Source organism: Rana temporaria, chromosome 3 (assembly GCF_905171775.1).
Source record: "Rana temporaria chromosome 3, aRanTem1.1, whole genome shotgun sequence".
Lineage (NCBI taxonomy): Eukaryota > Metazoa > Chordata > Amphibia > Anura > Ranidae > Rana > Rana temporaria.
In genome coordinates this window covers 154137319-154149570 of record NC_053491.1, presented here as the reverse complement: position 1 = coordinate 154149570, position 12252 = coordinate 154137319, and the positions used below count along the sequence as shown (strand labels likewise).

Below are 12252 nucleotides of genomic sequence, written 5' to 3'. Positions count from 1 at the left end.
AAATAGGATAGAGGAGAAGGACATGATACTCCAAGATATGACATTTACTGGCAAGTCAAAATTCCCAAGATCTTAATTGTACAGTACAAAACAGGGGACAGGACATTCTAAACAATCAAGGGTCAACAGAGCCTAAAAACTCAGATGAAAGCTTGGAGCATCTTATAGCTGAAGGTTGCATCAGTAGAAGCCTGAAAACTTTGAAAAAGCATGAACAGAAGCCTGGGTGGCTTTCTTAAAAACCTGCAATACAGATGCTGGATGCTGAAAGGCCCAAGAAACACCTACAGACCTGGTGGAACTGGCCCTAATAGGAAAGGGAGGGACCCATTCCTTGATTGCAAAAACCCTGGAAATTAGGAGCCTATGCTACCTAGCAATGTTGGAAGAAGAAACAGGATATCTCTTCTTTGGGGCCTTCAAGGAGGACAAAAAATTACTGTCTTTATAAATGAGGATAATGCAGCTAGGTAGATCCTAACTGCTATGACCAAATCGAGGAAGGGGGTTCACAGATTCTAGGGCTGAGCTAGAAACCCACTGTGCCATGTACATTTTCGCCTGGCTAACAGCAGTAGTGGGTGATCCATAGAAGGGGTCTGCTTGTTCCACATTCTGAAAATACTGAGCTGCAAAAAGGTCCTAAGTGGAAGTGAGCAAAGGGAATTACCTTGTAGGAAGCTGCCATAAGGCCCAAAACATTCATGCAAAAGCAAGTTTAAGAATGCCAGGTTGGCATTATGGTTCAACAGTTAAACCTCAGAGAAGCAACCTTTTCCTGAGGAAGGATTTTTTTTTTTTACACCTGTGCCATGTCCAAGATCAGCCCCAAGTACCTTAAGCGATGGAAAGGCTGGAGGGCAGACTTTTTCTCAAGTGGATCAACCATCAGAAAAATTGAAGGAATATTGTCTTTCGAATGCTGGAAGACAATACTGCAGCTTAATAATCTTTCAGCAAAAGGCCATCCAGGTATCCAATTAACTGAATGCCCTGAAATCTAAACAAGGCCAGGAGCGAGCCAGAGCTTTTGTAAAGACTCTTGGAACAGATGCAAGCCCAAATGGCTGGGCAACAAATTGAAAGTATTGGTCTCCTACAGCAAAGCACAAAAAGCATTGGTGCGAAGAAAGATCCGAATGTGAACATAGGCATCTTGGATGTCCACTGATGCCAGAAATTCTGTTGAACTGAGAGAAGCCATAACAGATCTTGCAGACTCCATATGAAATCTGTGGGTGGATTTTAAGTCCAAAATAGGGCAAATGCTTCCATTTGGTTTTGGGGCTGAATAAGTGAGCAAAACCCATTAAACTTCCTCTCTGCAGGAATTGGGGTCATCACTTCTTGTGCCTGAAGTTGACTTAGTGCAGCCCACAAATCTGCCTGTCTTTGGCAGATCGCAGCATAGGAATTGAGGTCTGGGACATCTCCAATCTAGACTGGTGCAAATGCAAAGATGTCCCCTCACTCCTTCACTGTAAGGACGACTTGAAGGGTTTTGGAGTCCAAGGCTTGACAAAAGAATGGACTCACTTTTGACCTAAAGAAGGATGCCTGGGTGGGGTGAAAGGACCCCTTCCAATTTAAAAAGGCAGTAGTTGTGAAAATTGTAGGCTTAGGCTTTGATTTTTGTGGGGTAAAAGGTACTTTTCCTCAGTAATGTCCTTGATAAAATTACCAAGGCATTCACCATTGAAATGCGTAAAAAGAAGCAGGCTCAGCAGAACAAGCCATATATCGTATATACTCGAGTATAAGACGAGTTTTTTCAGACCTTTTTTTTTAGAGCTGAAAATACACCCCTCGGCTTATACTCGAGTCAGTGTACCTGAGGGGCTGCGAGTGTCCATTGTTTAAAAGTTGCAGCTTCCCCCTGGTCCCTTCTGCGATAGGCGTTTCCCAGCAGACACTGTTCTGCCTATCACGGACATTCTCTTGTTAGAGGATGAAAAGACGTTCGTGATTGGCGGAACACTGAACACAGTGTCTGCTGGGAAACGGAGTCCGAGGATGAGAAGACTATCGTGATAGGCTACTGGGAAATGCCTATCACGGAACGGGACCAGGAGGAGACCGCGACTTTTAAACAATGAATGGACGCCCGCAGCCTGTCAAGAATTTCAGGTACACTGACTCGGGGACAGGGAGACTGCAATGGGCACAGTGAGGCGTGCAATGGGCATTGTTGACCCTCTTTTCCGCTTACAGTAGCTGCTGCATTCTCACCCTAGGCTTATACTCGAGTCAATACGTTTTCCCTGTTTTTTGGGGTAAAATTAGGTACCTCGTCTTATACTCGAGTATATACGGTATTATATTATGTTAGATACATATATATATATATATATATATATATATATATATATATATATATATATATATATATGTATGTATATCTCTTTCTCGTACACCACAGGACACAGAGCCATTCATTACATAATGGGTTAATTGGACACTGGCACAACCAATTAAAGACAGATCCCCTCCATATAACCCCTCCCATTAGGGAAGCACCTCAGTTTTTTCCCCAGTGTTGGACGTGTGTAGGATGTGCTAAGGAAAGCTCTGCCAAAGAGACCCTCTGGGGGTATAAAAAGAGCTATGCTTTTGAATCCATCGCAGCAGCTGAAAAAAAAATCATGGATGTGAACGTGTCCCATAGGAAAACATGTAAATGAACTGTAGTGTGTTTCTGCAAAAAGCACCAAAAAACAGAGGTGTGAACCCAGGCCTGAGATGTTTAGTAACATAATGGGGTTTAAAAAACCAAAAATAATTACAAAAAGAGCAAATAATCGCTACTGTAAGGGGTTAATTTCTTTACTGTGCGACAGTGAAAGTAATATTTACAGTAGCGATTTGCTTTTTTGTACTATAAAGGGCTAATTCTAGTTGTTTTAACCCCATTATGTTACTGGCCGATTAATCGATTATGAAAATTGTAATAGATTCATTTCATAATCAATTAGTTGTCGATTAATCGATTAGTTGTTTCGGCCCTACTTTAAATAGGAACCCATATCCCTGAAGGTTGGCACACAAAGCCCACCGAGATGGGTGAAGATTGGCGCTGTCTGAATTTTTTCAGCAGAAAAACCTGCGGTGGGGATAAAGGTAAGAGGGAAAGGAATCCTAAGAACAATCTTAAGGACCTTTTTTCAATTTTGAGTAGGGCGTCTCTTTTGGCCACTAGAGGGAGTAAAGAGCAGAGTTTTTACTCACCACACTCTATACAGTGTCAGATTCGGCAGGACAAGCACACTTCCTCCGCTGCAGACCTTTGCATAAGGACGTCCACCGCTTCTCTCCTCCAAACACTGGTTAAGGAAGCCCAGCACAGTCTATATAAGCAGGGGGAGGCTCCCCCTCGTCCAAGGACATCCGCCATTATTGCCCTAGGTCGGGGGTGTGCTTTAATCGGCGGTGGGGGCGGAGGAGGGGGATTACGAGCGCGCACGGGCAAGCCGATTTGAAAGATGGCGCTCAATACAGGAGCCATAAAGGAATCTCGGAGACCGGCAGCTCTTCCTTTGGGACACAGCAGCATTCAGGGGGCACGTAAGCTCTATGTGGTTGGTGGTGCACTACCAAGAGAGACACTTACTCTATGGCATGAAACTGTGTTTTACGTTGCATACTTGATGTAGATTGCTAAACTGAGCACAGTAGTATATGCGTTGTGGTACCTTGGCTTGTTGCTTGGTAATATGTCTTCCCTTGGAAGGAATTCAGGGACTAAGAGACAAGAAAGCACCGCCGCCTGAGACAGGGGGCTCTAGCCGTGCCTGCTCAGTACCTTCCTCCCTTGTTAATTTTTACATACCTATACAGGAGGAGCCATTGCCACTATCAGGGGTAATGATTTCTCAGTGGCACCTGGGAGTGCATATGTCACTGTGGACACTTTTACCGCAGCCCTGTAAAAATTAGAAGGAAAGATCGCTACGCTAATCGCAAAGTCTTCGCAAAAGGACAAAAAGCGAAGCTGATCTCCTTCAGTGGTTTCAGATCCCCTTCAGAAAAATCTGAAGAGAAGGATGAGGTAACACCTACAGAGGACAGGGATGAGGAGTCTGACGGATCCGGCATATCAGAGGAACCCTTTTCTGCTTCCCAGATGCTAAGGTCACAGGTACAATGTTATGCTGCGTACTGCATTACTGTGTACTGCATTAACTGAATCATCCGTCTCATCCCTGGGCTCATTAAAATCACTGCAGGGTTCATGCTCTTTTCTGGTTCATCCGTTATTAAAAAAGTTAATCTACGCAGACTGGCTACATCCAGATAAGCGTTTCTCACCTCCGGAGAAGTTTAATATTCTTTATCCTATGGAGGAAGAGTTTTCCAAGAAGTAGATGCAGCCATTTCTTGTGTAAAAAAGAACCTGACTTGTCCAGTGGATAATGTACAGGTGTTCAAAGATCCTTCGGAAAAGAAGTTGAAATCTTTACTGAAATTTTCCTTCCTTCTGGCTGGGTCAGTTGCCCAACCTGCTGTAGCAGCAGTAGGCATGCGTCAGGTCCTCAAGGACCAGGTAAAACAGGGGCTGAAGGAGCTGCCTCCAGAACAAGTCAAATTGTGGGAGAATTTGCCTAAAGCCCTATGGTTTTACAATAGATGCTATCAGAGATTAGATTCAGCAAACATCTCGTCTCGCACTCCAGCTGGTGCATATGCGCAGAATTCTTTGGCTAAAGCATTGGTCCGCAGAGGCCGCTTTTGGCTAGTTTCCCCTTCCATGGCAAACGCCTCTTTAGGGAAGATTTGGAAAAATATTTCCAAAAGATATCAAGTGGAAAGACCACTATTACCAGAGAAGAAGAAAAACAAGTGATCTTGTTTTAAACGTTCTCTCTCCCCGGCTCCTGGTAAATCTACCCCCAGCCAGTGGCGACGGCATTTTTAGCCAGCCACAAAGGCTAAAGAAGACCAGGCCCAGAAGAACAAGAAGCAGTGGGGTTCAAAGGCCAACAAGCAAAACCCCAAAGCCTATTCATGAAGAGGCGCCCCCGCTCAGCCGAATGGGGGAACGGCTTTGACAGTTTTTAGCAGCATGGCAGACAGAAATCCAGGACAAATGGGTAGTATACACAGTATCCCTAGGGTACAAGCTGGAATTTCGAGAGATCCCATCTTCTCAGTTCTGAAGCTCAAGGCTCTCCAAGGATCCATTAAAAAGAGCGTCCTTCAAGGGATTGGATCACTTGCTGTCTCAAGGGGTGATCACAGAAGTACCCCTAAAAGAGCAAGGTTCAGGTTTTTATTAAAACCTCTGTGATCCCAAAACCAAACAGAGACATCATACCCATTCTGGATCTCTAAATCAATTTGCTAAACATTCGCCATTTTCGAATGAAAACTATTCGATCAGTGGTAGCCACCCTACAAGGCGGAGAATTCATGGCGTCAATAGACATCAAAAACACATACTTACATGTGCCTATCCATCCCGCTCACCAAAAGTTCTTAAGGTTTGCGGTAGAACATTGCCACTTCCAGTTTGTGGCTCTGCCCTTTGGTGTGGCTACTGCACCTCGGGTATTTACAAAGGTGCTAGCCCCTCTGTTGGCAAATATGAGGGCACAGGGCATAGCAATAACAGCCTATCTAGACGATCTACTTGTAAAAGATCAGTCAGAGGCAGGATATGATCACGCTGTGCTCACCACAATAAGATACCTGGAGCATTTAGGATGGATTGTAAACTTACAAAAATCCTCTCTACAAGCCCAAAGAAGGGTAGAGTATTTGGGCATGTTCACAGCCGGGTATTCCTACCAGAGCCAAAGATCAATTCGCTAAAGGACCTGATCCACAAGGTCAAGGCAAAGAAAAGACCGTCTATTCGCCTTTGCACGAGGCTATTGGGGAAGATGGTAGCCTCCTTCGAGGCTATCCCTTATGCCCAGTTTCATTCGAGACTACTTCAAGGCAGTTTTTTAGTTGCCTGGAACAGGAAGATACAAGCTCTGGATTTACCCATGCACCTGTCTTCACAGGTGCGCCAAAGCTTCAGTTGGTGGTTAAAGACCAAAACCTTGCGGAAAGAAAGATCCTTTCTCCCAGTCACCTGGAGGGTGGTGTCTACAGATGCCAGCCTAATGGGCTGGGGAGCAGTATTGTAAGAAGCTTCAGCCCAGGGAACCTGGGCCAAGACCGAAAGGAGCCTGACCAACATACTGGAAATACGGGCAGTATATTTATCCCTCAGAACCTGGACACACAGGTTACAGGGCCACCCAGTTCGGATTCAATCCGACAATGCTACTGCAGTAGCTTACATCAATCACCAGGGAGGCACCCACAGTCAGGGCGCTCAGAAAGAGGTGAATCGGATTTTGACATGGGCAGAAGAACATGTTCCTTGTCTCTCTGCAATCTGAGTCACCAGCAGCTGTCACCAGGAGAGTGATCTCTCCACCCAGAGATCTTTCAGGCCATATTCCAGAGATGGGGGACCCCGGATGTAGACCCGCTAGCTTCCAGGTTCAACAGGAAGTTGGACAACTTTGGGCCGGATTCACAAAACACTTACGCCGACGTATCTACAGATACGCAGCGTAAGTGTAAATGTGCGCCGTCGTATCTATATGCAAATGAGGGCGATACGCCGATTCACGAACGTACTATCGCCCGTCGCAGAAATATACGCAGTTTACGTAAGGCGTACGTCCGGCGTAAAGTTTTTCCACATAAAGGAGGCGCATCCCATGCAAAGGTATGGACCACGGAACAGCCGTCGTATTTTACGTCGTTTACTGGACAACTTTGGGCCGGATTCACAAAACACTTACGCCGACGTATCTACAGATACGCAGCGTAAGTGTAAATGTGCGCCGTCGTATCTATATGCAAATGAGGGCGATACGCCGATTCACGAACGTACTATCGCCCGTCGCAGAAATATACGCAGTTTACGTAAGGCGTACGTCCGGCGTAAAGTTTTTCCACATAAAGGAGGCGCATCCCATGCAAAGGTATGGACCACGGAACAGCCGTCGTATTTTACGTCGTTTACGTAGTACTACGTGAATAGGGCTGGGCGTAGGTTACGTTCAGTGGTTCAACGTATCTTAGGCATTCATTCCGATGTGATTCTGAGCATGCGCACTGGGAAGCGTCTACAGGACGGCGAATGCGCCGTTCGTTCGGCCCATCATTTGCATGGGGTCACGGTTCATTTAAATGTATCATGCCCACCTCCACCTACTTTGAATTAGGCCGGCTTACGCCTAGGAATTTACGTTACGCTGACGCAACGTTGGGAGCAAGTGCTTTGTGAATACTGTGCTTGCCTCTCTGTTACGTCGGCGTAGCGCATATGAGATGCGCTACGCCGGCTTAAAGATGCGCTCAGGTATGTGAATCTGGCCCTTTGTGTCCAGGACGAGAGATCCTCTGGCCTACGAATCGGATGCTCTAATAATTCCGTGGAATCAGTTCTCACTGATGTATGCGTTTCCTCTGATCGCTCTCTTACAAAGGCTACTTTGCAAGATCAAGAGGGAAAGAATTCCTGTAATCTTAGTGACCCCAAATTGGCCCAGAAGACCCTGGTACGCCAAAATCATAAAGATGGCGGTAGGAAAACCTTGGAAACTTCCACCTCGTCACGACCTGCTTTTTGCAAGGTCCAGTGTTCCATCCTTCCTTACAAAAGCTAAAATTGACGGTTTGGCTGCTGAGACCCACATTCTGAAGAAACAAGGGCTCTCAGGTCCAGTGCCAGAAAGCCAGCTTCCAGGCTTATCTACTATAGAGTCTGGAAAGCATACATTTCATGGTGTGAAACTAACAAATGGAATCCTCAAAGATATGACATAAGTAGGGTTCTCGCCTTTTGCCAGCTAGGAGTGGATATGAAATTAGCCCTTCATACAATTAAGGGTCAAACATCGGCTCTATCAGTCTTCTTTCAAAGCCTGCTGGCATCTCATACCCTAGTTCGGGCTTTCATTCAGGGGGTACTGCGGATCAATCTGCCAGTCAAGTCTCCCTTGTGCCCATGGGATGTGAAAAAAATATAGAATGTGTGAAAGAAAATATATTTATGAAAAAAATTATATATCCAAAATGTGTTCTCTGTGCAAAAAAAAACATGTAATTCCAAACATGTAATTCCATGCAAAAAGTTCCTTGGTTCAAACGTAGATCTCTGTGCAATAAGTACTCCGAAATCAAATGATAATCACAGGCAAAGTGCAGGATAATAGGGCCAAATCCTCAAAAATCCTGCCTAACTTATCTTTTCCCATTTAAGTTACACGGACTTAAAATTTCTACCTAAGTGCCCGATCCACAAAGCACTTACCTAGAAATTTCAGGCCGGGTAACTTAAATGTCTCCGGCGCAAGGCGGTCCTCTTCTGCAGGGGGCGATGACAATTTAAATGAGGCGCGCTCCCGCGCCGGCCGTACTGCGCATGCTCGTGACATCATTTTCCCGACGGGCAGCACGCAAAATTACGTTACGTCGGGCTTTGTGGATTGCTACGGGACAATAAAGTTGCGTCGGGTAAAAAAAAAGTTACGTGCCGGGGAAAAAAATTCAAAATTAAAAAAAAAACGCGGCGATCGAAAAAAAGATCTGTTTTTACAAGGTGTTACTAGTTTACACTTTGTAAAAGCAGAACTAATAATTTTACGTATGCAAATGTAAACTTACGCAGAAAACACAAACCTGAAAAGCTTTGTGGATCTCCGTAAGTCCTCATTTGCATACGCAAAGCGGCATTTCAATGAGAAATGCCCCCAGCGGCGGATGCGGTACTGCAGCCTAAGATCTGACAGTGTAAGTGTCTTACAGATGTCAGATCTTCTGCCTATCTTTGGAAAACTGCTTTTGAGGATCAGTTCCAAAGATAGGCACAGGGATACGCAGGCTGAACAGCAGTTCCGCCTGCGTATACCTTTTGAGGATTTGGCCCATAGTATATATCTAATTTTGTTCATGTATATATATTTCACACATTCTATATTTATTTTTGGAATCAGATATTGTGGAACTGCTTGCGTATTGGACACTATTTTGCACGTTTTAACATTTTTTTATGGCACCTGTTTGGAGAATTTGAAGTATTTTGCACTATTATCTATTTGCATATAGTTGCACGATTGCCGATTTTTTACATATTTGCACATGATTTTTTGCACAATAGGAATTTTAACCACTTGCCGCCCGCCCTATAGAAAAAAGACGGCGGCAAAGTGGTTTCAATATCCTGACCGGATGTCATATGACGTCTTCAGGATATTGAGTCGCGGGGGCGCGCATAGCGGCGATAGTTGTTGCGGCGTGTCAATTTGACACCCCGCAACACCGATCTAGGTAAAGAGTCTCTGACGGAGACTCTTTACCACGTGATCAGCCGTGTCCAATCACGGCTGATCACAATGTAAACAAGAAGAGCCGGTGATCGGCTTTTCCTCACTCGCGTCTGTCAGATGCAAGTAGAGGAGAGCCGATAGGCTGCTCCTCTGACAGGGGGGTTTGTGCTGATCGATAACCAGCGCAGCCCCCCCCCCCCCCCCCCAAGGATGCCTACACTGGACCACCAGGAATGCCACCAGACCACCAGGGATGACCAACAAGTATGCCAAACAGTGCCCACAATGGATGCCAATCAGTGCCCACAATGGATGCCAATCAGTGCCCACAATGACATCACTGATTGGCAGGCATTATTGTTTGGCACTGATTGGCATCCATCAGTAAAATACATTACAGTACATTAGTGCCACCTATCAGAGGCCATACATGCCCATCCGTGCCACCTATCAGTGCCCATCCAAAGCCGCCTATCTGTGCCCATCCATGCGGCCTCTCTGTGCCGCATACTAGTGCCCATCAATGCCACCTCATGGGTGCCCATCAGTGCCGCCTTATCAGTGCCCATCAGTGAAGGAGAAAACGTACTTATTTGCAAATGTTTTGTAACTGAAACAAAAAAATAAAAAACTTTCTTCAAAATGTGCGCTTTTTTTTGGTTGCAAAAAATAAAAACCCCAGGTGATCAAATACCACCAAAAGAACGCTCTATTTGTGGGAACAAAATGATAACAATTTTGTTTGGGTACAATGTAGCATGATCGCCCAATTGTCATTCAAAGTGCAACAGCTCTGAAAGCTGGTCTGGGGAGGAAGGTGTATAAGTGCCCAGTATTAAAGTGGTTAAATATTATTGGTAATATTATCAGTATTATTGTTTTTAAAGCGGTGGTTCCCCCTAAAACTAATTTCTAACAATAGATTCGTAAGACCCGTTACACTGCGGGTAGGCTGGCTTTTTTTTTTTTTTTATTCGTACATACCGAGATCTCCCCGTCTCGTCCCTAGGCGGTGGGCGGAACTAGTTGATTGACGTTCCTCGGACGGGCGCGTACGTGACGTCACGACTTTCCGAAAGAAGCCGAACGTCGCTGCGCATGCGCCGTATAGTCGGCTCTATACGGCGCATGCGCAGCGACGTTCGGCTTCTTTCGGAAAGTCGTGACGTCACGTACGCGCCCGTCCGAGGAACGTCAATCAACTAGGAACGCCCACCGACAAGGAACGAGACGGGGAGATATCGGTATGTACTTAAAAAAAAAAAAAAAAAAAGCCAGCCTACCCGCAGTGTAACGGGTCTTACGAATCTATTGTTAGCAATGTGTTTTAGGGGGAACCACCCCTTTAATCGCTTATATCTATTAGCAAGCACCATATACACCCCCCCCCTTTACCATTGTAGAATACTATGATACCAAGCTAGTAGTATATGCAAACAAGCACCGTTACAAAGGATCTGACTTCTACGGATGGGCATCACTCTCGGTAAAATGTCTACAAAGGTCAGCTGTGCTTTAGACCATCTCAATGGGTGGGTCTTAATAGACTCTATAGCTCAGAAACATGGTACATCATAACCATCTCAATGTACATACCTGTTTTCGGTACGGTGTAATCACTCCAATCTCTTTAGCAGAAACTGATGTAGTAACATGTTTTGCAAGTATACAGCAGTATCTCATAACCTGAACAGCTTCAGCGGGATTAAACCAGGATGGGTTAGTTCCTTCTCGCATCTCTGTACCCTGTTAAATAAACAGATGTTTTCTGATCCTAAACTAAAGCACTTTACCTCAAAGGGTACATACCAAAACACTGCCCTTACCTTTAGTGGCCTACACTCCTGGAATGGCCAAGGCAAGAGTTAAATTGTTACTAAATCCAGGATCCTGCATTCACTATATCTGGTCTTACACAGTACATGGATATGCATTTTATCAAATATAAACGGCTAAATACCTTTTCTCATCAGCAGTATATACGTATAGTGTCTTATGACTTCTATCAGTGTCTGGTTAAAGCTTGCAGAAGGAGTTTTCATTCTATTCTGTACTGTCCTATGAGGCTGCAGGACCCCTGTCCCTTAGTCTGGACAATGCCTTGTGCTGATCACATGCACCCCCCCCCTCCCCCAAGCAAAAAATAAATAAAAAAACTCTCTAGCAATACACATCAAACTGAGCATGTGCACAGTGTCCCAAGGCACTATACTGTCAGGAGATGGATTAGGAACCGTGGAAGAAGGGGATGACCAGAGAAGACTGGATCAAGCAACCTTTTTACACAATGTGCAGAATTAACTCTCCTTAGGTAAGTATAACTATCATGCTTCTGCATATACAGACTGATTTTACTATTGTGGGTTTAGCAAAACTTTAAGACATACAAAAAAACAACTGCTACAAGCTATATTCATATTCCAATGTTTGGGCATCCCTTGTCAAATTACATCTTTTTCATTTTCTAAGTGAGAATTTAACATGTCCTTTGCAGAAAATAAACATGATATATTTCTGATAATGTTAATATACAATTACTGTGATGATTGGGATATCAAAACTGCGCCCGACTGATAACCCACTACTGCGCCAGTATGGAAAGAAGTTGAAGCGCCTAGCTGCTGTTTAAATAAATACTATGTGAAAATAAAGGAATATATTATATACATCAAGTGCCAATATAAAACCACAGCGCTATGAGAATAAATAAATATTCAAATCTAAATGTATACAAGTGTACAATGTGATATCACAATTATAAGTGAATAAACTCATAAATTTGTAAACATGCAAATAAGTGAAAAAAAGTCCGTGATGTTACACAAAAAAACGTGAAGTATTAAGAGGAAAGTTCATATAACTTCAATATAGTTGATCCACTCTTCCAGGGCTTCCACCACACCTCAGTGTTCAGTGCTCC

At 44.4% G+C, this 12252-nt stretch overlaps 1 protein-coding gene across 1 annotated transcript in view; it reads right to left on the bottom strand.

The window, feature by feature from the left end:
* The window catches only part of MOV10L1 (Mov10 like RISC complex RNA helicase 1), a 189141-nt gene that overhangs the window by 20546 nt on the left and 156343 nt on the right, over window positions 1-12252 (bottom strand). The window contains exon 22 of the mRNA XM_040343664.1: window positions 10929-11078. Within this exon, the coding sequence (XP_040199598.1) occupies window positions 10929-11078 (150 nt within the window). The remainder of the gene's footprint in view (window positions 1-10928; window positions 11079-12252) is intronic.